Below are 25,240 nucleotides of genomic sequence, written 5' to 3'. Positions count from 1 at the left end.
CCACAGACCCTGTCCACAGAAGTCAAATGTAGTCAAACTAGGCTATGAGGTTATCAGGAATCAGGAGGTGATTCAGGCGACCCACGAGCCACAAAGCAGGAAAAGGCTCACACAGAGATATATAAATCATAAATACCCCCTCCAAATATGTTTAAATATAAACAACATCCCATGTTTCAGAGGTCAATCCCCCAGCTCTGAGCTTTTGGCCCAGTTTCTAATCCTTTGACTCCTCTTTCGTACTACATTAACCAAAGAAAATAAATTGAAAGAGGAGCTGCACGGCCTTGAGTATCAGGGGCCTATCCCGTCCCAATCAAACCCCTGAGACATCCTAAGGAACCCCGTCTATGAAGAAGGCAAAAACACAACAAAGAAGACAAAACTGAAATCACGTTAGCCTAACAGGCCTTAACATAGAGTTCAAGATATATACACACCTGGAGCTTCCCAACAAAGTCCATAAATGTTGGGCCATGAATCCCCTCCAAACATGTTAGTTTCTTATTAAATAGATCTGAAATCAAACCTGTTAAGTGGCCGAAGAAACAGCAACAGGCCACTGCCTGTGGGACACACCTAAAAGAATGGAAGAGCTGAAAAGCAAGCCTGAGTTTCTTCAGCTCTGGGCCGGGCATGCCACTCACACGGGAACTAGAAAACTGGCTCAAACTGAAAACGATAATCTTTCTGGAACAACAGGTCATGACGAGCTTCCTTAATGCCAAAATAAGTGTTTCGAGGGGACTTCTACTAACCGAAAGAAAGTGTAAACGGCTTATATATTTACTCTGGCTTGAATACAACATTTCTGAATATGCCTATCTGTGCCAAGAGTCAGAACCCTTTTCCTCATGGACCTTAAACCTGGAACCCATTCCATGGAATCTATTTCCTAGGAATGACATCAAAAGCCTATATCACATTAATATCCAAACAGCTCAATTATCTGTACCTTCTGACTCCCAAATCACCCTAGGCCTGGTATAAGAAGGCAGACTAATTTTAAAGTCCTTAAAAGGTAAGGCAAACCACAACCTCTAATATTTAAAGAGCTTCTTTTAAGAAGCCATCAAATGATTTGTAATCAATCACAATTTCAAAGAAAACAGAAGTCTATGTACCTAGAAGCCATCTTGGCAATGAGAAGGCTGGTAAAATGAACTCAAAACCACTAAGATCTAAGAAGTGTTCTGAAGAGAGAATTCTTGAGCCTGGATTCCTGTTAAGAAGGCTTATACAAACCACTATTAATTTCTCACCTTAAAAATCCTAGAGTTGCAAGGCTAACGTATCTGAAATTAATGAAAGAGAAGACAACTATTGAAAAAGAATGCTATAGGGGCACCTGGGTGGCTCAGTCAATTGGGCGGCTGACTTTAGCTCAGGTCATGATCTCGTGGTCTGTGGGTTCGAGCCCCGCGTCTGGCTCTGTGCTGACAGCTCAGAGCCTGGAGCCTGCTTCCAATTCTGTGTCTCCCTCTCTCTCTGCCCCTCCTCTGCTTGCTCTCTGTCTGTCTCTCTCTCTCAAATAAAAAAAGAAAAGAAAATTAAAAAGAAAAAAAGAAAAAGAATGCTATATACAAATTTTATAGGTCACAGTGAAAATAATGGCAATAATTATCCCTTATTAACTCTCTGGTCCAAACATCTAACCCCAAATATCCAATACTAAAACATATAGAAAATTATAATTTGTAAGCATAGAAGCTCATTTTGGCGAATCTACCATAAGAACTATGACTTAAAACACCCCTGAATTACCCCTTCCTCTGAGTTCTGCTATTGATCCCTGAGGCCATTTGAGATCTAACATAAAAACTTCCTTTGCTTAAGAATGTATCAGAATGGTTAAAATTAACAATACAAGAAACAAAAGGTATTGGTGAGGATGCAGAGAAAGGGGAGCCCTCTCACACTGCTGGTGGGAATGCAAACTGGCATAGCCACTCTGGAACACAGTATGTAGGTTCCTCAAAAGGTTCAAAATAGAACTATCCTACAATTACACTACTAGGTATTTACCCAAAATGTACAAAAATATGGATTCGAAGGGGTACAAGCACCCTGAAATTTATAGCAACATTATCAACAGCCAAACTATGGAAAGAGCCCATATGGGCTCTTGACTGATGAATGGATAAAGAAGATGTGGTGAGGGGTGCCTGGGTGATTCATTTGGTTTGAGCATCTGACTTTAGCTCAGATCAGGATCTCACAGTAAGTTGGTTTGAGCGCCAGTGCACAGCCTGCTTGGGATTCTCTCTCTGCCCCTCCCAGCTCACATGCACGCTCTCTCTCAAAATAAATAATAAACTTAAAAAAAAAAAGATGTGGTGTATATATACAATGGAATATTAGTCAAGCATCAAAAAGAATGAAATCGTGCCATTTGCAACGATGTAGATAGACCCTGTTAAGTGAAATAAGTCATTCAGAGAAAGACGAAATACCAAAAGATTTCACCCATGTGGAATTTAAGAAACAAAACATATGAACAGATGGGACAGGGGAGAAAGAGAGGGACACAAACCTTAAGAGACTCTTAAAGACAGAGAACAAATTGAGGGTTGATGGAGAGAGGTGGGTGGCGGATGGGCTAGATGGATGATGGGTACCAAGAAGGGCACTTACTGTGATGAGCACTAGGTGATGTATATAAGGGATGAATCACTGAATTCTACTCCTGAGACCAATATTGCACTGTTTGTAAACTAACTAGAATTTAAATAAAGATTTGAGAAGAAAAAAACTAATGTATCTTTTATGGAAAATGCAAATTCATCACCATCCATTCAAACTGTCAAATTAGGTGAGTGTGCCTATCAGCTGTTTTGCCACCTGTGTGCCCTTTTGGAGAGGTTGAGCAAGCATAGGCTAATTTTACAATGAACCATTTTTTGGATTAGCAAATATTTGTGTTTATTTGGATGAGTACTCAAATGGAGAACACCAAGTGGATAAAATTACTCTTTAGGTGGGGGAAAAAAAAATCTATCTGACATGGCTTCAGTATCTCTAGAGCTCAGTGTCTAACAGAGATAATCTACTTGGAAAAGTCTTTGATTTTGTATCAGAAGTCGTGAGATCAGCCAAATGTAAGTAGTATTTTTACAGGAATTTTATCTCAAGTTTCAAGATCAACAAGCCATTCCAAATGACCCGTAAGAAATAACATTACATAATAGTCACTTAATGGCTATTGTTTTACAGTAACAAAGGTTTCATTTACCCTATTTCCTAGACTACTTTAATCACCAGGCAGTTTCTCCCATGACAAACATACCTCTTCCTCTTAACCCCTCCGTGTATATGTAAAAATAGAACATTTAATACATATGATTTCTAATTTAACGATATCCATCATTTAGCATTTGAAAAGCTACGCATGTTAAAGGGACATAGGTGATTTTTATGCAAGCTATGGATACAGTGATTTTCTTCAAATTTAGCAGCCAATCAGTTTGGCAGTGGCTGGATAATAGTCTAATAGTGACTCAAGAAAGAAATGCACTAAGGTCAAAGTCAGGGTCCTGAGACACCAACATGCACTGTAATGTTTAAAATTAGAATAAAGCATAGCAAAGACAGCTTTAGGAAATATTCATATGGCAAAATGACCCTGGTGAATCCATCAGTTTTCTTCTCTTTCTGATTCTATGACCCTAGGAGACCTCAGCAAGGGTCATCAGTTCCTCATTCCCTCCGCCCAGGTGATTCACTCAGAAACTAATATGTTATCTCCAAAAGATATCTGCAGTTTGAAATGCCACATCACGCTAGAAAGTTTCCAGGGACACGGAGCTGGTTCTTACCTTTAAGAGCTAAAAGCTTACTTGAGAACTTCACAACACAAATGGTAGGTGGCTGAGCATACGCCACGATCTGGATTTTGCCTATATATTGCCTACAATTACTGTTTCCTAAGGGATCCCAGACTGTAACACAATCTGAGCCACTGACAAATCTAAGAACACCAAGTCAGTGGAATGTAGCAAGTGTCAGGGTTCTGTAACAACCCAAGCAATGTGAAGCTTAAAAGATAAACATTAATGGCTGTCTAATCTCCTTACCAGTCTGTTTATACCTTCAAATGCTGTTCAGGCCTTATAAATAAATAAGTAAGTAAGTAAAAAACAAAAGCACCATATGATGTTTCAGTCTGATTTTGGCATAACTACCTTCTCTAATAAGCATGTCCAATGGCCATTAATGTCGTTAAACCTCCTGCAGATCTTCTTGTTCTATTAATGAGGTTTCGGGTCAACATTTTCAGAATTTACAAACAAGTCCACAAGGGAACTTTCCTGATTACCAGGACAGAGGAAAAGAAAATAAAGTACCAGAACCTAAGTGTTAACGACCATGGGAACTTCTATTTAGAGATCTTTCAAGTTACACAATGTCCCACGTACCACAAAAACCCAGTTTGCTATTATATACTTAAGACTTCCACTGATAGAGATTGCGCCTCTAATAAGTGGATTTATACACACCCTGTGCCCACTTTCAACCAGGTAGCCCCAGGACTATTTTAATATCTTGGCTCTACCACTTAACTTTCAAAGGGATTACTCAGTTACCATGATGTCACTCCCAAATGACTAGGTTACATGTCGTAAAGACAGCTCAGATTAAAATAGCTTGTGCGTGCTCACTCACACAAGATGGGTGTGTATGGGGGTGAGGCGGGGACTCGGGACTTCCAGTCTTAATCTCCTGGAGAAATCAGCCTCTTTCCAGTCTCCCAAATTATGCAGGAGTCCTATTCCAAGTTTTCTCCTCTAGGACCCATTTCCACATAGGGACTCAAGTTACTTCCTAACCCCAGCACCTCTCCGTTCTCAGCCCAGAAGGCAGATACTCTCCATCTTGAGGTGTACGATTCTCTTGTTTTAAAGACATCACCTAGGCTTCTGGTAACAGTATCTAAGTGTAAAGAGAACCAAGCAAAGCCATAAAAGCATATAATGTTCTACCCTGTCACTGTGAACTTGGTGATATACTCCTCCCAGTGCTGACAAGTTCTAGCAATGAATAGCCCATGCCTGCCCATGGAGCACAGACTCTATATTATAATGGTTTATTTTTAAAGAACTAATTTTTAAATCCTCCTTTTGCACTCTCTCTCTCTCACACACACACACCCATCTCATTTATTTCCTCCTCTCTTCTTTATCCCACCCTCTCAACCCCCAAAGACCTTCCTATTCAAGGAGCAAAACAGTCTGCAATCTCCTATTGAAAGCTTCACACTAGAGAATAAAAGCGTTATTTTCGACATGTGCATATTCCTGCTCACATTCTTTGTACGTGGTAAACTTTACTAGAGTACAGGACACACAGACTGCTGTGGCGTGGGGTGGCCAGGATCTCCCCAGGTACCACTCGGACAGCTGCTGACTGTTCCTGGCCTGGGGACTTGGCTTTCTGCTCTTCCCTAAGGGGTTGCCTTATTAGGTTGGGGGAGGAGGATCCACCGAGGGAGGGTCTCAAGGAATGCTACCAATGTGGGAGCTAACCCTGAGGGGCAGACCAAAGGGTGAGTCCTGCAGTGACAGGCAGTCCCATCCAGCAGGCAGAGAACACAGTCTGGAGCTTGAAGAAAGGAGAGGGATGAAAGGAAGCACTGATGAAACAGGCCTGGGCAGAGCTCCGAGTGGGAGGAAAGGGGTGCAGAGACTCGGGGAGGGGCCACGCCTGCAGGTCAGGCATGGACAGGATGAGAGGAAGCCAGTGAGTGAACCAGGTTTCAGCCTCCAGAGGAACACACTTCGGGGAGAGTCAGAGCTCAAGCTCCGGAAAAGACAAAGTGGCGGGGGCAGGGGGAGGGAGCTTCGGGCACTCAGAGCCTGTGATGTGAAGCAAGAGTGGTAAGTGACGAGGTACTCATAAGGCTGTGGACAGAGCCTGAGCTTCCAGAGAGGTGGTGAAAAGGAAACTGTCATTGCCCATTTGGGCGATGAGGCAGACAATAAAATGAGCAACAGTGAGTAAGGGGATATGATTCAGGGAACAGAGCTGCTGGGCCAGCTGTGAATGTGCAGGAGCTGGGACACGATGATGTGTCACTGCTGTAGGTAGCTACCCGCAGAGAGTGGTTACCACCCATGGTCTGCGATTCCTCACTTGACTACTATTTCCTGGCTCCTGGGCCTCAGCCCCAGCCCCACCCCCACCCTGTCACTGCCTCTGCTCTTGGTGCTGAGGTCGCCCATGCCTTCCCCATTGTCAGACACAACGCACATGTTCCTGCTGTCTCTCTGTGCAGTGACACTGCTGCCTGTCCTCCTCGCTGGAGCTCCATGAGAACACTCCAGATTCTCCTCCAAGTCTCTGTACCTGTACCTATCTGAATCTCTGCCCACTCCTTAAATGGAGCAACCTTATTCTCCCACAGATTGATCTACTGTATTTTTCGGATGGCCCTAATGATGACTCTCAAGCTTATTATTTCTGGTCCAGCCTCCCTGGTGCCCTGAACCCACACCCCCAATGGCCTGTCTAGGGATTTTTGTTTCCTGCCTCAGAGCCTTTGCCATTCCCAGATGCCAATCCCAAATGCTTCCCACCAATGGCTCCTTCACGGTTTTTAGGTCTCCTGTTCAGTTTTATCTGCCTCCTCAAAAGACACTCCCTGACCACATGATCTAAAGCAGCCCCCCACACTGTTACTCTCTCTTCTCAGCACTTACTTATAAGCCTTTGGAACACTGATCACCATTGGACAATTGATTTATTTAGATGCTTGTTTATTTGCAAGGCCCAAGCACTCTGTCTTGTTCACCACTATAGTCCTTGCCCAGCCCAAGATACTGGTGCTGTGAATATTGGCTGAGTGAAGGAAGGAACACTTCCTTACATTCAGCACACATTAGATGCTCAATAAATTAGATTAATCAGGCTTCTGGGGATCGAAGAGATGAGTACAAGTTCTTTGGTCTTCCCTTCCCCCACGCCTCTTTGTAAAGGTAGTTCCTTCATCTCCCAGGTCACAATCCCCAGGGCCACTATGCAACGTTTCCTGGTCTCTCAGAGCCGATGGTTCATCAATTTTTATCAACTTGATACCCTTCGTCTCTCTCAAAGTCATAATCTCACCGTATTCCTTCCTCAGGCCTGCATAACCTTTTCGGTAGGCTACTGCAATGACTCATTCATTGGTTTCCAGGTCCCACCCTCCTCTCACAGACCTAAAATCCCCAAAGCTGCTAGATAGGCCTTCGTCCTTTTGGGTAAAGGCCAAGCAAGCTCCCACAAACAGCAAGTGCCTCAACTCTCATCCTTAGCCTGATCGCCCACTACTCATCCCCTTGTTGTAACGATAGAAACAATGTGAATACTGAGTATCTACTGAGAGTTTTTATGTGCCAGTCATTGTGTTAGGCATTTTACTCATATGAGCATATTTTACTCCTTACAACAATCCTGTAAGTAATTTACCTGTCCCTGGTTTATAGATGGAGCAACTCTAGTCCAGTGAACTTGCCCAATCTCATTCAAACCCAGGTGAACTGGCTTTTAGATCAACCCTCTTCACCACTGTGGTATACTGTATTGCCTCTGCAAACTTTATGCATCAACAATACTGAGTTATGCTTCCGGTTTTTTACGCTCCAGCAATATTGAGCTATGTATAGTCCCTTGAACTCTGCTGCTAAGGCCACTGTGCCTTCATACACACCATTTCTTTTGCCCTTTGGGATGGCCCTGTCCTTCGGTCTGATAAATAGAAGAAACCTATCCTTCAAAACCTCCCTGAGGTATTGTCTTTTCCATATGGCTTCTCCTTTGGCTCCTTGAGACCAAAGTCTCTCTTCCCCACTGGCCACTGCTATAGCTTATATGTACCTTATAAATACTTCTCTATTGCCCTGGTTTGCAATGATTCATTTGCATGTCCTCACTGAAGGCAATTCTATGACTCAGCTTGGGGCTGCAGTGCCCAGGCACACAATAGATGCTCAGTAAATGTGGATTTAATGGGACTTTCCATAAAAGGGGTGGGTACAAATTCACTAATACCCCACATGTCAGGACAAGAGAGAAGTGTATTCTTCATACTCTTTAGAGACACATATTCATGATGAAAACAAAAAGAAAAACTCACCAAACACTACAGATGTTTCTGAAAGGAAGATGAAGCATACATAAAAATTCAATACATTCAGCAGTTAAAGATCCCTGAATGTACCTGCTGTTCGGAGCAACTGCTGAGTAATATGAATTCAGAAAAAAAATAAAACGTAAAAAGAAAACATTAAAAAAAAACCATTTGCAACTACACGGATGGAACTAGAGGGTATTATGCTAAGCGAAATTAGTCAGAGAAAGACAAATATCATATGACTTCACTCATATGAGGACTTTAAGAGACAAAACAGATGAATATAAGGGAAGGGAAGCAAAAATAATATAAAAACAGGGAGGGGGACAAAACATAAAAGACTTAAATATGGAGAACAGAGGGTTACTAGAGGAGTTGTTGGGGGGGGGGGGGAATGGGCTAAATGGGTAAGGGGCATTAAGGAATCTACTCCTGAAATCATTGTTGCACTATATGCCCACTAACTTGTATGTACGTTAAAAAAAAATGAAAGAATAAAATTGAGAAATAATAAAGTACACAACTTTTAAGTAAAGAAAAAACAAAAACAAAAAAACCCCAAAGCAACTTTTAGCCCATGGGTTCTTGCAAAATACATTAGGAAACTTGTTCCAAGTGATTAACTGAGTCACAAGGTGCTTATTGGCATGGACAATGACACTCGATTTAGGTGTCATTGAGATTTGGATAGCATGAGGTCAGCCCAATGAAAACATGACAGATTTCTGACCATTAAGGTTAAAAATTGAGTATCTTCTAGATTCTCTAGACTGTGTATCATCAAGACTAAAGTCGCACCTCAAAACTGAGCAGCAATACTTATAAATCAATGGTAGCCCTCTCTTTACATATGTGATATAAATCAAAGAGAAGCCTGATCTTCTTCCCCACAAAAGTTTTTAATCCAACAGGGGAAAAAGGTCATCGACATCAGTGGTAACATGAAGCAGCTGTAGATTTCGGTCCCTCAAAGCAGCAGGTGAATGGCTGTACTGAGTCAGCCTTGAGGAAATGAGAAAGGGAAAGAGGAGATCAAAAAAGAAACTGCGTCTGGTTGAAAAGGAGTGCTTGATGAGATGGGACATCTTTGCCTTCCACCCGATCTCAGCAAGGAAAACTTCCAGTGTCTCACTTTGGCCGTTCCCTTTATTCACAGGGATATGTTTCAAACCCCCCAGAAGAAGCCCAAAAGATGCCAAAGAGTACCGAACCCTATATACACCATTTTCTTCTACATCCAAAATAAAATAAAGTTCATAAATTTGGCACAGTAAGAGATTAACAACGGTAACTAATAATGAAATAGAATAATTATAACATAGTGTAATCAACATTAGGCAAATATGGCCTGTCTCTCAAACTTTATTACACTGTATTCACCCTTCTTCTCGGGATGATGTACAAAGTGTCTATGCGAGGAGATGAAGTCAGGCGAATGATGTAAGCATCGTGACCCAGTGTTTGGCCGCTATCATCTGCTTTGGGACTGTGGCTGACCACAGGTAACTGCACCAAGTGGAACCACAGATTAGGGAGGACTGCTGTGTTAAGTAGATATTCTTCATCGACTTGAGGAAGTGGCCCTCTATGCCTGGTTTCCTGAGAGTTTTTGTCATATGAGTGAGTAATGGATTTTTCTGTGATCCTCTGATAATGCTTACTTAGCTTATTTATGTGATGGATTCCATTGATTGATTTTCTGGTGTTGAACCACCTGTGCATAGACCTGGGACCAACAGGTCATGATGAATAATTGTTTTTATACAGTGCTAGATTTGATTTGCTAGTAGTTTACTGGCAGAAGCTACAAGGTATTTTCCAGGCAAAACTTCCCTAGAAGTATAAACCTTAAGACAGTGTCACTTGCGATCAAAGAATTTGACAGCAAGGCAAGAGGAAGTAAAGATATTTTGAAGGGCTTAAGACTTTACAGAATATTTATAAAAATGTTCATAAAATTAAAAGAAGAAAATTTCCCTTAAAATGAAAACGGCGGGACAAAAAAACACACAGTTTCCAATGGAATATGTGAGCTTTACGGTAAAACATAGACAAAGTCAGTGTGCACCCAGACAAGTGCTATCCGTCACAGTCAAGACAAAAAAGAATGAAGGGAACAATAAATTGTCTTTGGGATTCAGGATAAGGAATTCAGGCTGTCAGTTCATCAATACTGTGTAACAATCTAGGCCCGGGATTAGGTCTGCAGGATCCTCTGTGCAAGAACTCAGGGAGTTAGAAGTTACCGGCCCAGGCAGGCCCAGTTTCAAAACTTCAAAGTTTCCCTCTGACAGAGCAAACCAAGCCATGCTGAACTGGCAAGGCAAATGTAATGGAGCAAACCAAAAAGGCTTCTATGATGACAACGGCCCATTCAATACAGACTTAAGGTGAGAATGGGAAACCATTTGCCTTCTCCTTCTTCTGTCTGAGTGGTATAAACATCCCATCCCAAAGAGCTCTAAGATGTTCATTCACATGCCCCAAGCTGGATTTCAGTCTCTGATAGATGCAAGAATAGATAGATGCATCTAAAGAAAAGGTTAGGATGAGGTTCCCGAAGTTACTAAATTAATCAGAACAAGTAGCTAGGAAAAACACGTAAAATGAATGATCCATCAGACCAAGTCAGCAAGTGTTCAGAAAAGCTCGGCTTGCGCCACAGAGATATGCCCAGGGCTAAGGCACATGACCTGAGTGTGAGGGCAAGGGGTCCTCACCTGAACACCAGGCGCACCCACAATGAGACTGGCTAAAGGACAACCTGAGGATGGCGAGGTCTTTTTGAAAGGACAGATTTAGGGAACCTGATGAGCCAGCTGAGGAATGGGGTTAATGTGGGGGTTGGAGGAGGAGACAGGATTTAGAGCAGGGAAGGGAGGTCACAGAATGGGAAGAGTCCCACTGTAAGCATATGCTACATGTCCTTAGGGAAGGACACAGAGCTGGAAATGATCACTGTATAATAAGAGAATGCAACAACTACATACATCGCCCTGGACCGGAAGACACCTGCCCTTCAAGTTTGCCAATCTCCATAATAAATATAAAGTAGTGCCAGTCTTTGAGACCAATAATAAGTAGATGTGTGTAGACAGGATCTTCAAGACACATATGTGCAAACTCTGGGAATCCTGGAAATCCCCAGTAACAGACGGGCTGTGACAACCTACACTAATAGAAGGGAGGGAAGAAAATCCATCCCCTTTTCTGTTTCCCTGAACTGAAAAAAACGGGTCTATGACTTAAGGAGTAGAGAAAGCCCTCCCACACTCTCCCATTTTGCTGGGAAGAACCTAAGTGACTTCAGAATGTGGGCTCTCTGCCCGTGTGAGCTGTCTGAATTGGTGTGTTCTGGGCTGGAACTAGAATCCCCTGGGCTGGAAAGTCAGGGTCAGACTGGCCTGAGAATTTGCTCAATAGTATTATCAACAGGTAGATGGCTAGAGGCCCCAGCTGCTTTTCAGACTCAGACACACAGGTGTGACGTCAGAGCAGACTGCTCGCTAGAAGCGGCTCCAGGTGAGAGTACAGATTGCATCATAGCCAGGACTAAACCACTCGGGAATACTTAAGGGCCCTCGACAAACTGAAAAGGTAAGAAGTTACAGACTTTACTGCCATGAAAGTGGTGGTCTTATTCACAGACAGCATTATCTCATCAACTAACTACTTGTGTTTATTTTGCTGGGGGAGAGGTGCAGGGGATGATATGTCTCGAACAAAAATGACCAACACCAAAAGATAAGGTCTCTGAATATATACAGCAGAATAAGAAAAGCACAGCTACCTTACGTAAATGGCACAACTTGAGAATCTCACACGGTTTATTGGTACCAACTCTGTTCAAGTTGCATTAAAGGTAGTATGACTTTAAAATCTACTCAGTATCAGACATACACGTGTGTGTTTTATATGTGTGTGTGTGCATGCGCATATACAAAACACGACACTTGTGAGTATTCCAGGATGCTTCTGAAATCTAAGAAATACCATGGGAACCTTCCAAACTTTTCCAAAGTATTAGGTACCAGAACTTATACTACAAGATGCTATAGATGTAACAACAGAGCACACCATTTTCTTGTGTTCCTGAGACACTGGAGCCCAGAGATTCAGAAGCTCCAAATCTGATAGCCAGCATCCTGTTTATTTGACCGCACCGCTGCTCTTACGCACATATGAGCACGTGTATGTCCAAGTCAAGTTTGGAAGAAAAACTAAGAATCTACATTTAAGCAACTCAGAAGGTATGCCCCTCTAAAACCACAACGATGCCACCTTTCTGTGCCGGACACAAGGCACAGAAGAGAAACACTTCCTTTAAAATCATCTCCTCTCAATCTCAGAACTGCCTTTCACTTTTGCCACCAGCTTCATCCTGGTTTTAAAATTGTCTTTGCCTCCACCTATTCTGTCAGGTATTTTACCAACTGAAAAGGCCAACCTGTATTCGGAATAAATGTCAGCAAACCAACAAGAACAAACAAACAACAACGGCAAAGTTACGCGGACCTGTCTCTTTTAAACAGACAATAGGAAACAGGCTAACTTGAGCTTTCTTTGCATTGCACATCTGCACCTTATAAAGGTCAAGTCTTTACTAGAAGGTAACATCTGAGAGGCTCTACAAAAAGCAGCAGAAGCGTCCTCGGACGTCTGGGTGAAGGAAAGAGCTGGAAAAGATCCCATCAGAGAGAAAAAGTATCTTCCTCCTCTATTTCTCTCCCCTCAACTCACAACCCTTCCCCTCCTGAACCACATTTCAAAAGGAGAACAACTCTGGAAGTACAGGCCATCGGGATTACCCAGGAAATCCACAAGGATGACAGAATACCTGAAACAGCGGCCCCCTGGCAGGGCAGAAACTTTTCAAACTGCCACCGTCTAAACAGAACCCCAGCTGTTAAGGCAGTCTGGCCGCCTCCAAAGCCAACACACTCCCTTCTCCAGGCAAAGTATCCCCGCGGTTTTTACCTTTGTGTTCGCCGAAGCCTGTTCCCACTCCTCAAATGAGGCAAAGTAAAGTTTGAGAGCACAGTCCAAAAATTGGGGTCAGACATATCCATTTCGTTCTCTCTTCAATTCACTGCGGGTTCAAGGCCATAAGGCCAGACCAGGGAGGGAGGAGGCGGGGGGGGGGGGGGGGGTTGGAGAACGGAAAAAGAAAAAAAAAAGAAAAAAGACAAAAACAAAAAGAAAAAAAAAATCCCAATTATCTACTCACTCCCTCCAGAGGAAACGTGCTGTGAACTGTGATCTCAAGAACTTGGAGCCTGTCTGAGAAGTACCCCTAGCCTTTAATTAACACACAGCCATTTCTCCAAGGCTCAGGAAACTTATTTCCTCTCGGGTTTGCCCTCTCCTGGTCAGCCCTGGGCAGCTATAAACAGTAATTACAAGAGTTGGGCCGTGCGTTCTGCACAAAATGCTGTCTGTGTGTGATTCAGTCCAAGGTACTTTGTCATCTGTTTGGCAGATACCATTTGCAGCTCCTGCGGGGGGTGGGAGGGGAGGGCGACGACTATTTTAAGGCTTCGGTTCCGGGAGGCTGCTGCTTATCAGCAAACCATTCAACATCCGAACATGCCCAGTGCCGTGTTTCCTTTTGGTATCTACATACAAGGAAAAGAAGTGAAATGGAAAAAGCGCCTCTTCTCCCCCTTCGGAAAAAAAGGAAACTTAAAAGCACTTGCAGAGAGCGGGCCTATAGGCGGACTTGAACAGGGCACCTTTGTGCGGCCTCCGCCGGCAGGGGCTGGGCCGGGGCCCCTTCCCCACCGGCAGACCCTCCCCCGGGAGCTGGGCCTCATGGGAAAGGGGGCAGGCTTGGGGGTGGGGTGGGGACCCGTGCGCGAGCCCCGGAGCACCCCGGACCCCAGCATCTTCAGGCCCGCGCCGCGCCCCCGGCCCGCAGCCGCAGTTGGATCATTCCCCCCAAATCAATCAATCAGTCCAGCCGCGGCCCGCACCCGCCGAGGTGAGCGCTGGGCGCACCTGAGGGCTGGTCTGTGATTCACGGCAGAATGGATCACCATGAAAACACTCCTAGGAAGTCAGTAATTACTCTTCACCCGGACGCTGTTTGTAGGAAAAGCACGCCAAGGGGAGGCCACACTCACCTAAAACCCCAGTCAACTGGATTTATGAGTTTACATCCAGTTGATGAGTTACGACAGGCACAGCTGTTGGCTTCGCGGACTGCAACAAATCCAGGGAATGGCCAGCTCCTACCTGTACAGACGCTCCCTGGCACTTAGTCAACAAATGCTAGAGTTATTTTCCTGCCACATGTGTTAGAACTTGAAAGGAAGATGAATCAACGTTCCTGTTGTTCATCTGGAAGAAAGGCATGGTGTTCAAACAACTCCCCTAACAGGCAAATGCTTGTGTAAAAGTCTATACAGAAGAAAAAAAAAATTAAATTAGCTGCCTTAAATTGGCGTAATACGGTGAGAGATAGTAAATTTTAAAACAAGATTTTAGTAAAAAAAAAAAAAAAAGACTCAAAAAATGGTTAAGCAAGTTGCAGACAAACTTGCTTACCTAAATAGCAGAGTGACAAGGGAAGAGAGGTCAGCTGACAAGGGAGTTGTAAACAGACAACAGGAGTGCACTCTGGGATCCTATCTAATTCTTGTCACTCCCAGAAATAGTTTCACCCCAAGGACTCTAGCAATTTCTGATCATTGTTGTACAGGGCTTTCTTATGGATCATCTTTTGAAATTCTCACTGAGGCTCCTCAGATCCTTGAAATCTACTAAGGTAGACAAAGAAGGCAATATTTTTCTCAATTTAACAAGTGACAAAATTCACTTCACCAGATACTTAGGAACTTGATTCAGTATTTTTTGCTCCACACTTTAAAAACAGGCTTTTAAGGATTTAAAAGGGTATTTAAAAAAATTTCTTTAATGTTTATTTGTATTTGACAGACAGAGCACGAGTGCGGGAGGGGCAGAGAGAGAGAGGGAGACACAGAATCTGAAGCAGCTCCAAGCTCTGAGCTGTCAGCACAGGGCCTGACTTGGTGGGGGGGGGGTGAAACTCACCAACCACTGAGCCAAAGTCAGATGCTTAAGTGACTGAGCCACCCAGGCGCCCCTAAAAGAGTATTTTTAAAGGCTGACACAAACTACCAAGCTCCAAAGCAATTTCTCCACCTCAGTACTTGGACATTTTAGGCTGGATAACTCTTTGTTTGGGGGGTTGTGTTGTATACCGGAAGACTTTAGGCAGCATCGCGCCTTCCACCCCCTACTCACAGATTGTAACAATCAAAAATGTCTGTAGACTTTGCCAAATGTTCTTTGGGGGCAAGATCACCCCTGGGTGAGAACTACTGCTTGTAATTATGTCTCCCTCTTAGAATGGTAGGATAGACCATTGGTTAAGAGCAACAACTTTGGGTCTGAATTCTGGATCCAACAATTACTATGACTTGAGGCAAGTCACTTAATTTCTGCCCATTTTCCCCATTTTTGGGGGTTCAGGATAGGACAACCTCTGAGATTACCATAAATGAGAGGGCATACATAAGGCCTTGTAAGCAGTGTTTAGAACACAATGTATATAAATGTTAGCAATACACAGAAGTTAACAGAATACAATACTAAAAGGAATGGGAACAGAGCAGAGGACACCCCACACCATGCCCTCTGTTATGGTGGTGGCTTCAACATGCCTCTATGCAGTGCTGGTCACATTGTATGATAAGTGCCTGTTCACTACGGTCTTCCATCTTCCATATGAGTCTGTGAATTCTTCAAGGCTGAAGTCATGTGTTACTGATTTCTATATTCCCAAAATCTGACAGTTCCTGATTTATACAAGCAGTTAATAAATGCTTTTTGAATGGAGACACTTCAGATGCTTTGGTATCTATGTTTCCCTTAAGATGCCCTAAAATGATTAGTGATAGCAGGTCAATTGATTTTTTTCAAAGAATCTCAACTTCTTAAGAATCCCATGAAGATACTTTAAGAGAATGAAGCTCTAAAGAATTTCTCTTATTAATTTTTATCTATATTCTGTAACTGAAAAGAGAAGTACTAACATTCCTTATGTCTTAACATCACTCTAAGAAATGTCATCATTAGGGGCACCTGGGTGGCTCAGTCAGTTGGGCAGCCGACTTCAGCTCAGGTCTTGATCTCACAGATTGTGAGTTCCAACCCTGCATCCGGCTCTATGCTGGCAGTGAGGAGCCTGGTTGGGATTCTCTCTTCTCCCTCTTTCTCTGCCTCTCCCCCACTCACACTGTCTCTCTATCTCTCTCTCTAAAGTTAAAAAAAAATAATAATAAATTACATGTTGAAGAAACTCTGTGTTGAAAGTGCAGAAAGAGAAAATTTAGGGAGCTTGACAACTGTCCTTGAATACTGAATTAACAATGCAGAAGACTCTTTGGATCTGAAGATGAAAAAGACTGAAAAAAACAAGAAAGGACCTCCTATAAGGGTGTCTGAGTAGAGGTAACCTGAAGGAGATACAGTGAACAGACATCAAGTTCTGGATGGTTGCAAGACCTCATGATTGTCTACTTCTCAACTCTTGCATTCTATTCTTCCTGAAAAGCCCAGGTATTTGAGCAACAATGATAACTTACATGGGTAAATAAGTGCATAAAACATATTTTTCTTCTCTTGACTGAATGATAAATATCCTGGCCTATGAGCAGATGTCATTACAGTCTCCACCCTATACATTCTGAGTAACCCACCCTGAAAATTCTCAAAGGGATGGGAAAAAACATAATTTTTTTAAACTACATATACTTTAACATAGTTTTTGCACTTAAAAGGCTTGGGAAAATGTGGGTTGTATCCAAAATGAAAAAAAATAAAAACAGGCAAAATGCATGAGGAGCCAGAAATGAACTACTTAATACAGAGAAAGTGGCTGATACATTCCCACATTCATTTAAGATAAGAGTAGGTGTGATCCTCAAGTGTAACTTGTCTTCTAACCTGTTTGACTTGATTTGAGAACTCATGATTCAGAAGATAATGCAGTCAGCAAACACAAGAATTAAAATTGTCAGAACTACTGACATTTTTGTACAGACAAAATAATTACATGGGCAGAAACTAGAGTATAGCTTAGTTGCAAGTGCAGTAAAACTGGGTGAAGAACTAAGAGGAAATTGAGATTATTGGAAATTCCTAAGACTACAGCCAGTCTAAGTCAATATACAGATATTTAGCAAGATTTTCTACTTATTGCACAATAACTAAGCCTACACATTAATGGACAAGCTTTGTGATCCAGAATGCTCATTCACTTAATCAGATGATATTATCAGTCATTGTTTTTATAAGAAAGGTAAATGACAATGAAAAATAACCTTGTCATGCTACTGAAATGCTGGCTTAGGATAAAATGAGTACTTAAGAATGGGTCAAATTCTTCACTGTTCACTAACCCCCCAAACAAAGAATTCCATGTTCTTTTCATTGACTTGAATTCTCCCTTCTGCTTCCCACCCTCTGCCCCATGTCCATGCAATAGGGTTTTCTCCCACCATACATAGAACAGTGTTGAAGATAACATCCCTCGAGCCTCCCCTGAACTTAAACACTGTGGGAAACTAAGCTTTCAAGTGCAGGTGAGTGGCTCCCTGCACTGACACTCTGGCCACAAGGCCAATTCCAATGATAAGACACAATGAAAAGTGGTGTCGATACTGAGTTTCCAAAGGTATTCTGCCTGATCTTGGCCTAGTCTGGGGACTGTGCTGTAAACTAAACTTGACCTCTATGAATCCCCATCTTTAGAACACCTAGAAGTGACTCCTTCCCCACTGCTGTCCACACCTACAGGTCTACTTTGGCTTCTAAATGCTGTCTTGTGAATTTAAGGGTAGAAGTGTGAAGAGAAAATTGCCCATCCTGAATAAGCAATCCTTGTAATCACTGCACATCTTAAGGAATAAAACTTAAAGGTGGAGCTAGAGATGTGGAGTATGTTGACAGAAAACTCTATTAGTGTTACTAAACCATTTTTTTGCTCATGTTACCAAACTATGAAAGAAGATAAAAAGGTAAATGAAAATTAACTTGTAGGTATAAGTCTGAATGCTGAACACCAAGAGATAGATAATAAATAAGGTTACATTATCCTGGGAATATGAAAAAAAACTTTAAACAATATTTCAGGGTAGATTGACATTTATAAAGTGAATAGATAAACCAAAGGAAACACAATAAAACTGATTTATGTTTCCTGGCAGGTTGGGCAGATAACTGCATAATCCCCAAGGGCGAGTTGAAGGACAAGGTCTGAGAGAGCAAAGGACAGGCTTAAGAGTGGCTAGAACGGGAAGAGAACCTAACATTTTTCCTCAGGCACTCCTTGGATCACAGGAGAATCACAGGCTCAGGAAATGTAGGAAATAACCAGTAACTTACAAAAACCCAAGAGGACAGAACAGATGATTATGAGCAATGAAGTACTGTTCAAACGAGGGACTCCTTGATGTGTAAGACAGAGAAGAGGAGGAGAACATGCATGATGGCAGCCCAGCACAGAGGACGGGGTTGGGTGTCATAATCACTGCTTGCAAGCGTGTTACCCTAGCCCTCCATCCTCTGGCTTTCAAGCAAGAGAAGATCCCGGGAGGAGCTGCATACTTAGTCTGTCAGAGCTCCAGGATAGACGTGGACAGAAAAGGTCTACCATCCTTACAGGGCAGCAAGGGTCATCCTACAGGAGATGAGTGGGAGGGAGCCAGAGAACAGTGTGTCTTCTCCATCTTAAACCAGCGGCCCGAAGATCCACTAAAAACTGACACACAGTACTGGCCCCTAATAGAACTAAGCAATCCAATCTTAGAGCAGAGAACGAGTCTTGGAGATCAGCCCCCCCTCATCTGACAAACTCGGAAGGCTAACTCCCATCTCACTTTAAGAGCGAACTTCTTGCCACCTGTTCTAGGTGGCCTTCCTTGGAGGCTCCCTAACCCCACCACGCTGAATATCCCTCTAATGGCCTCTGTTCCTGACAGCCTCTGCAGAAAAAAAGGTTCTCCCACCACATCAAAATCTCTGTTCATTTGCAGATCAATCCCCCTTGGGTAAGAGGGAAGGGGGTGTATCTCCTCCATCTTTAAATCCTCAATACACCCATTCACATGAATGTTAGAGAAAGGAGAAGAGGAAAAAAAGATTTGCTCAGGGTTAGAAAGATATTTGATAGCAAAGTCAGGTAGAGAATCATGATATTTTGAAGATTCAGCTTGTATATGTTTGGAAAAGCTTTTTTGATCTATTCCTATTCAATTTCATGAGTCCATTTCATTATCTATATATGCTGTATCAGTTAAGCAGGTCTACTGTCACAGATTTCAAAATCTCAGAAAATAGAGACCATGCATATGTAGCTATATGTATGTATACATATACATATATGTAATTAGATTATATGAAATGCTAAATGCTTTTTGACTGTAACAGTGACCCTCAGTTACTAATCATTGTAATAGTCTCTCAATCTGGAATTAACTTCAAGGACCTGGAGTTTCTTGACCCAGAAGCTTGGGTCTAAGGTTCATCATTTCTTATCCAGCTCCTGAGCATGAATTACAGTGCAATTATCACAAGTGTCAATTTGGTTTAAGTGGGTCAGGGTAGTTATATTTAGCCCTTTAGTAGCTGACACTAAGACCTTTCTGTAATGTAAGATTAAAGTTAATTTATCAGTTCTTTTTTTCTTGAGTATTTTTCCAGGTCAGACATCTAAAGTTATGGAAAACTATCCCATTAAAGTAAGAGTTAAGAGTTTCCAACAAAGTACCACATAAGGAGCATATACAGACAGAGGTAGAAACCATGCGCTTCTGTTAACCATCCAAAGTTTATCCCATTGCCAAAGCTGATACAAATTCTTCCACAAATCACAGGCTATTATTTAACTTAAGACACAAAATATTTTAGCCAAGTTCTCAAGCAAACTTTAGTATCTACATCTATTACTATACGTCATTTTCACTGCTAATAAAGCTATTAAAATAACTATTAATTCATGGAATATAGTGTTTAGAATGAAAAGTGTTCAATCTAATAAGTCATCATAAAAATGCACTCAAAGCATCACTCGTATATTTTTACCCACTTAATTGGCAAAGATTAAAATAAAGATCCTACTCAATGCTGCTAAGAGCATAAGGAGAGAAGTTCCCCCTGCCAACTGTCTAGAAAGCTATCCGGAGAGTGGAAACACACACACCAACACATACCTCTCATATACACAGATACACACATATAAATGTATATGTTTGCTACAAAATATACATATAATATACACGTACAGATAGACATTTTAACTATAAACGGACATCCTGGAACTTATACAATCAACTATATACAGAAACATTCATGCATATGGAAATTAATCTCAGAATTCCTTACCATACGATGGGCAAAAAAACCCCAAAGGTACAAGGTGTTGATAATGTTAATAAATGTTAATTTATGAAGGCAAATGCTAGTAAAAACTGAAATAGCCATAAAATGAAACACTATAAAGCCAATAAAGATGGACTATAATGGATTCCAAAGACGTCCAGGTTCTAATCCCCGGGACCTGTGAATATGTTACCTTGTATGTCAAGAGGAATTTTGAAGATGTGATTAAATTAAGGGTCTTGAGATGGAGAGATGATCCTAATTACGAGAGTGGGCCCTAAAAGTAATCCTAAGTGACTTTATAAGAGGGAGGGGGAGAGAGTTTTGACTAGAGAAGAAGGCAGTGTGACACAAGCAAGATGCTACCCTGCTGGCTTTAAAAGTGGAGGAAGCAATGCGGAGAATGTAGCTTTAGAAAGCAGCTGGAGAAGTCAGGGAAACACATTCCACCTTACTGTTTCTGGAGGAAGCTGGGCCCTGGACATACCTGGATCTTGGCCCAGGGAAGCTATCTCAGACTTGTGACCTCTAGAACTCTACAAAAATAAATACATGTTTTGAACCACTTAGTTTGTCATGATTTGTTACAGTAGCCATCGGAAACAAAGACCACATGTGCAAAATATAGGTAATGGGCAATTCTCCTGAAATATGTGTAAAGAAAGCCACCCAAAATGGAGCAGTTATGATACAATTTGTTCATAATATGTGAGTGCATATGAATAAAAAAGAACTATACAAAGTCTTTTTAGTGGCCATCTGTAAGTGTAGAATTATGGATGGTTTTATTCATATATATATGTGTGTGGGTATACACACACACACACACACACACACACACACACACACACACACATATTTTAACAATGAGTCCTATTATTTTTAATTAGGAAAAAAACTCCATTCCCAGAAGCCATATATTTGACAGTCTTTTTTACCATGGCCTGAAATTTCATGTTCCTGCGAATTTTAGAATACTTTGAAGAGTTTACAAACTTAAAACTATACACTTTGACAAGGACTTTTTCTTAAAATTGGATTGGCATCTTCTGACAAAATAAAATGCACATGTAAAAGCCTTAAAACCTTAGAAATACTGAAATTGCTTTAAAAATGAAGTCTTTCCTATTCAGAGGATTTCATAATCTAAAAATGAAAAATAACTGTTTCTACACATAAATCCTTACCTGTCTATGGCAACTGGGCAAATGGGTATTTTCAAAGCTGACTCGGTTATAAATCCATACAGAGCTGTGTTTTTGGTAAAATATACGTGTTATTTGCAGACTGGTCAAACTGCATTTTCTGGGGACAGTTCTGAATTCTAAAATTACTTCATTGTGCTGTATATGAAGGCTTTCTTCTTTCATTGCTCAAAAAAATCATTTACTTTTGAAAAAGTGAGCCCTATTTTAATATTAGTCCACATGTATGCAGGAAAATAAAACGATGTTCCTAATTTCAAAATATTCTATTAGAGGTAATTTAAGACTATCTTTCCCCTCTCCCCAACAAACACAAATTTATTATTTCCCATGAGGCTAGATAACTCAGATTTTACTGTCTTTACTCAGCTAGACTGTGAGGGCTGAAAGGCAGAGACCAAGGTTCTGGTTCCAACCACAGAAATATTCTTTGAACCAATATATTGTTAAGACACATCAGAGGAGACAACTATATTCCAGTTAGTAGTTATCAAAAAACTTCCAGGGCACCTGGGTGACTCAGTTGGCTAAGGTTCCGATTCTTGATTTTGGCTCAGGTCATGATCTCACAGTTAGTGAGTTTGAGACCCACATTGGGCTCTCTGCTGTCAGCAAAGAGCCCACTTTGGATCCTCTGTTTCCCTCTCTCTCTGCCCCTCCCCCCCACATTCTATAATATAGATCTATAATATATATCTATATATTCTATATATCTCTCCAAAACAAATAAATGTGAAATAAATAAATAAATAAAAAGAAGTTATTCCAGTTTTAAGAGCTGTAGCAACAGTCAATCATCTCATCCAATATAGTGGCAGATGGGTGACAGAGGAGTATCTATGGATGTGAAATAAGAAGGATCTCTACAGGCGGGTTTTAGGAAATGAAGGACATACAGAATGATAAAGAATGCTAATACATCAATGATAACAGAAAAATAAGGCCAGATGACATGTACTCAACAGAAATAGAAGACTCAAGAGAGTAGGAAAAAAATCTCACTTATATGTTACAAAAATACACTAGTTGGGAAAATTAGAAAATGAGAGCAAAGTGAATTGGGTAAGCTCTCACAGTACATAAAATGATAAAAGAGCAGCAGATTTTCACGTTGCAAAGGGCCCCCTGGTCAAGGCCTCCATCACCCTTTACCTGGGTTAGTAAAATATCCTCACCCTCTCCACTCCAATCTATTCCTCCAAAGCCACCACTAACTTGTGCTCACAATCATTTTACTGTCTCTCCTGGGAAAGAAAATTCAGTGGTTCCCCACTGTTCTAGCAGTGTTTCTTCAAGTACGGTTTCTGTCCGACCATCATTGAATTACCTGGAGTGCTTATGAGAAACGGAGATTTGAGGCGGCTTCTCCACACCCAGTGACTCAGGATTTCCGGGCATGAAGCCCAGGAATCTGCATTCCATCAAAGTGTGGAGGGGGGGTGGGGTGGGAGGGAGGGAAGGAATCTTATGCACATTAGAGTTTGAGAGGTTCTTTATGGGGAAATCAAAACCTCTTTAAGTCGAATACTTTATGAATACAGTCCCTTGTTATCTCTCCTCCCTCATCCTTTGACACTCACCCCCTTATGGTTTATGCGCCAATAATAAAGAAAAAACACATACATGTCAGAAATACTGAATTACTGTGAGCTCCCCAGATGCGGGAGCTGTGCCATACCTCATTGCCTTTGCACACCCTGTTCCCTGTTCTTAGAACTTCTGTCTCCTCTGCCTGGAAAACTTCTGCACATCTTTCAAGTGAGAGATGTAAAGTTACCTCTCCAGCTAAGCCAGCCTGACTTTCTCTTGCAGACCTAACAGTTATTCCTCCTGGATCTCGAATGAACTTTATACGTACCAACACTTCTTTTATGCCAGTCTTTTTACTAGAGCACAATTGTTTACATGTCCAATTCTCCACTAGGCTTTAAGCCCTCTGAGTACAAGGATAGTTTCTATTCATCTGTGTATGCCTCTATGTACATCATAGATACTCAGCAGATTTCATGGATGCACGCACATTATTTTGTAAGGTTTAAGAAAAAAAACCCCACCATACATGAACCTGTTGTTTTTCTATTTCTTTTTAACTTCTACATACAAGCCCTAGGGGGATGCTTCCAAAACCATACTGCCTTTTGTCAACTGGTTGGATGATTTTTCTTTTAAAGCACTGTCATTACTGACAATCTTCATGATGATAAACAAAAAGAACAATGAATATTTAAGTCTGTGGTTTTTAGGCAGATTTTGATGATTCATTAAGAAATGAACCAAAAAACGGGGCATCTGGGTGGCTCAGTTGGTTGAGCAACCGACTTCGGCTCAGGTCATGATCTCACAGTTTGTGAGTTCAAGCCCCGCATCAGGCTCTGCGCTGACAGCTCAGAGCCTGGAGCCTGCTTCAGGTCCTGTGTCTCCCTCTCTCTCTGCCCCTTCTCCACTCATGCTCTCTCTCTCTCTCTCTCTCTCTCTCTCTCTCTCTCTGGGAAATAAACATTGAAAAATTAAAAAAAAAAAAAAAAAGAAATGAACCAAAAAACAACTATTAGCTTTTTGCAATCCTTTTCAACAAACATGGCTGAAGTAAGTGCAGTGTTACTCTGTATCCTCTGAAAAGATGACTAAAACCAAACTTGGACAGGGTGATCTTTTTCCACGGCTGGAAATTCAATCCTTCTGGGGACATGATCAACACACACTGCTCCCCACCCCACCGCAGTGAATAGATGAGAATTCTGAGCACCGCGAAAGAGCTGCTCAAGGTCTGCAACCTGTGGGCCGCCACCTCACAGCCTGGGCTCCTGGCTCAGGTGTGTCAACTAGCCCAGCAAAACTCTCCGTCCCATTTAGGAGGAACAGACACAGCTCATCTGTTCGTCTCTTCTCCTAGTGCCTCTCTTCCTCTTTGGCAAATGCCCATTTCCACACTTTGATCTTGCTCTTACTCTGCAGTCAACCACGCCCACCTGAGGATCTAAGAATTAACACTTTTGTGGATAATGGTGATGATGTTCCTACCCAGCAGGGTTTACACTTGAAGGGGAACTGAAAGTTTTAGAGAAAGTTACGAAGAATAGGGCAGAGCCCACTTACAACTACAGGGGTATGTTTAGTGAATGATACCAATCAGAATGTGGAGACAGGCTCCTCGAGAGTAATGGCCACCAAGTCATCTCCCCACCCCCCTTTACTAAAGAAAAATAGAAGTGAAGCTTCAAAACCTCGCATAGAAAGGGCTCTCAGTCCCTGATGTAGACACCGTTTTATCGTTCGCACAGGCTTCAAGGGTAGATGGCTTATTTACTAACTATGCAGCCAGCAAAAGTCATCCTTATAAATTATATCACAGTATGTCAATATCCTGTGTTGAAAAAAACAAAAACAAAACAGAAGTAGTGTAACTATGGTAGGAGTTGTAGCATACCCAGCAGTATAACTATGTATCACATAAACGCGTGTGCATACAGAAAAAGATGTGTATATGTCATGCAAAACTGGAAACGGTTCATCGTAAGTGATT

At 41.9% G+C, this 25,240-nt stretch overlaps 1 protein-coding gene across 22 annotated transcripts in view; it reads right to left on the bottom strand.

Annotated features, from left to right (window-relative positions):
• Nucleotides 1-25,240, bottom strand: part of MAST4 (microtubule associated serine/threonine kinase family member 4) — a 556,148-nt gene that overhangs the window by 152,195 nt on the left and 378,713 nt on the right. For 2 of the 22 annotated variants that reach the window (XM_027040785.2, XM_027040822.2), the window contains exon 1: nt 13,085-14,195. The exons of 19 other annotated variants lie outside the window; for them this stretch is intronic. In XM_027040785.2, the coding sequence (XP_026896586.1) occupies nt 13,085-13,176 (92 nt within the window). In that variant the 5' untranslated portion in view covers nt 13,177-14,195. Of the gene's footprint in view, nt 1-440; nt 14,196-25,240 lie in introns of those variants that run through there. One more of the 22 variants, XM_053223502.1, reaches the window with a different exon arrangement.

The sequence above is a fragment of the Acinonyx jubatus genome, chromosome A1 (assembly GCF_027475565.1).
Source record: "Acinonyx jubatus isolate Ajub_Pintada_27869175 chromosome A1, VMU_Ajub_asm_v1.0, whole genome shotgun sequence".
NCBI classification, from domain to species: domain Eukaryota; kingdom Metazoa; phylum Chordata; class Mammalia; order Carnivora; family Felidae; genus Acinonyx; species Acinonyx jubatus.
The sequence above is the reverse complement of the archived record's forward strand: the minus strand, read 5'-3'. Positions and strand labels throughout refer to the sequence as shown.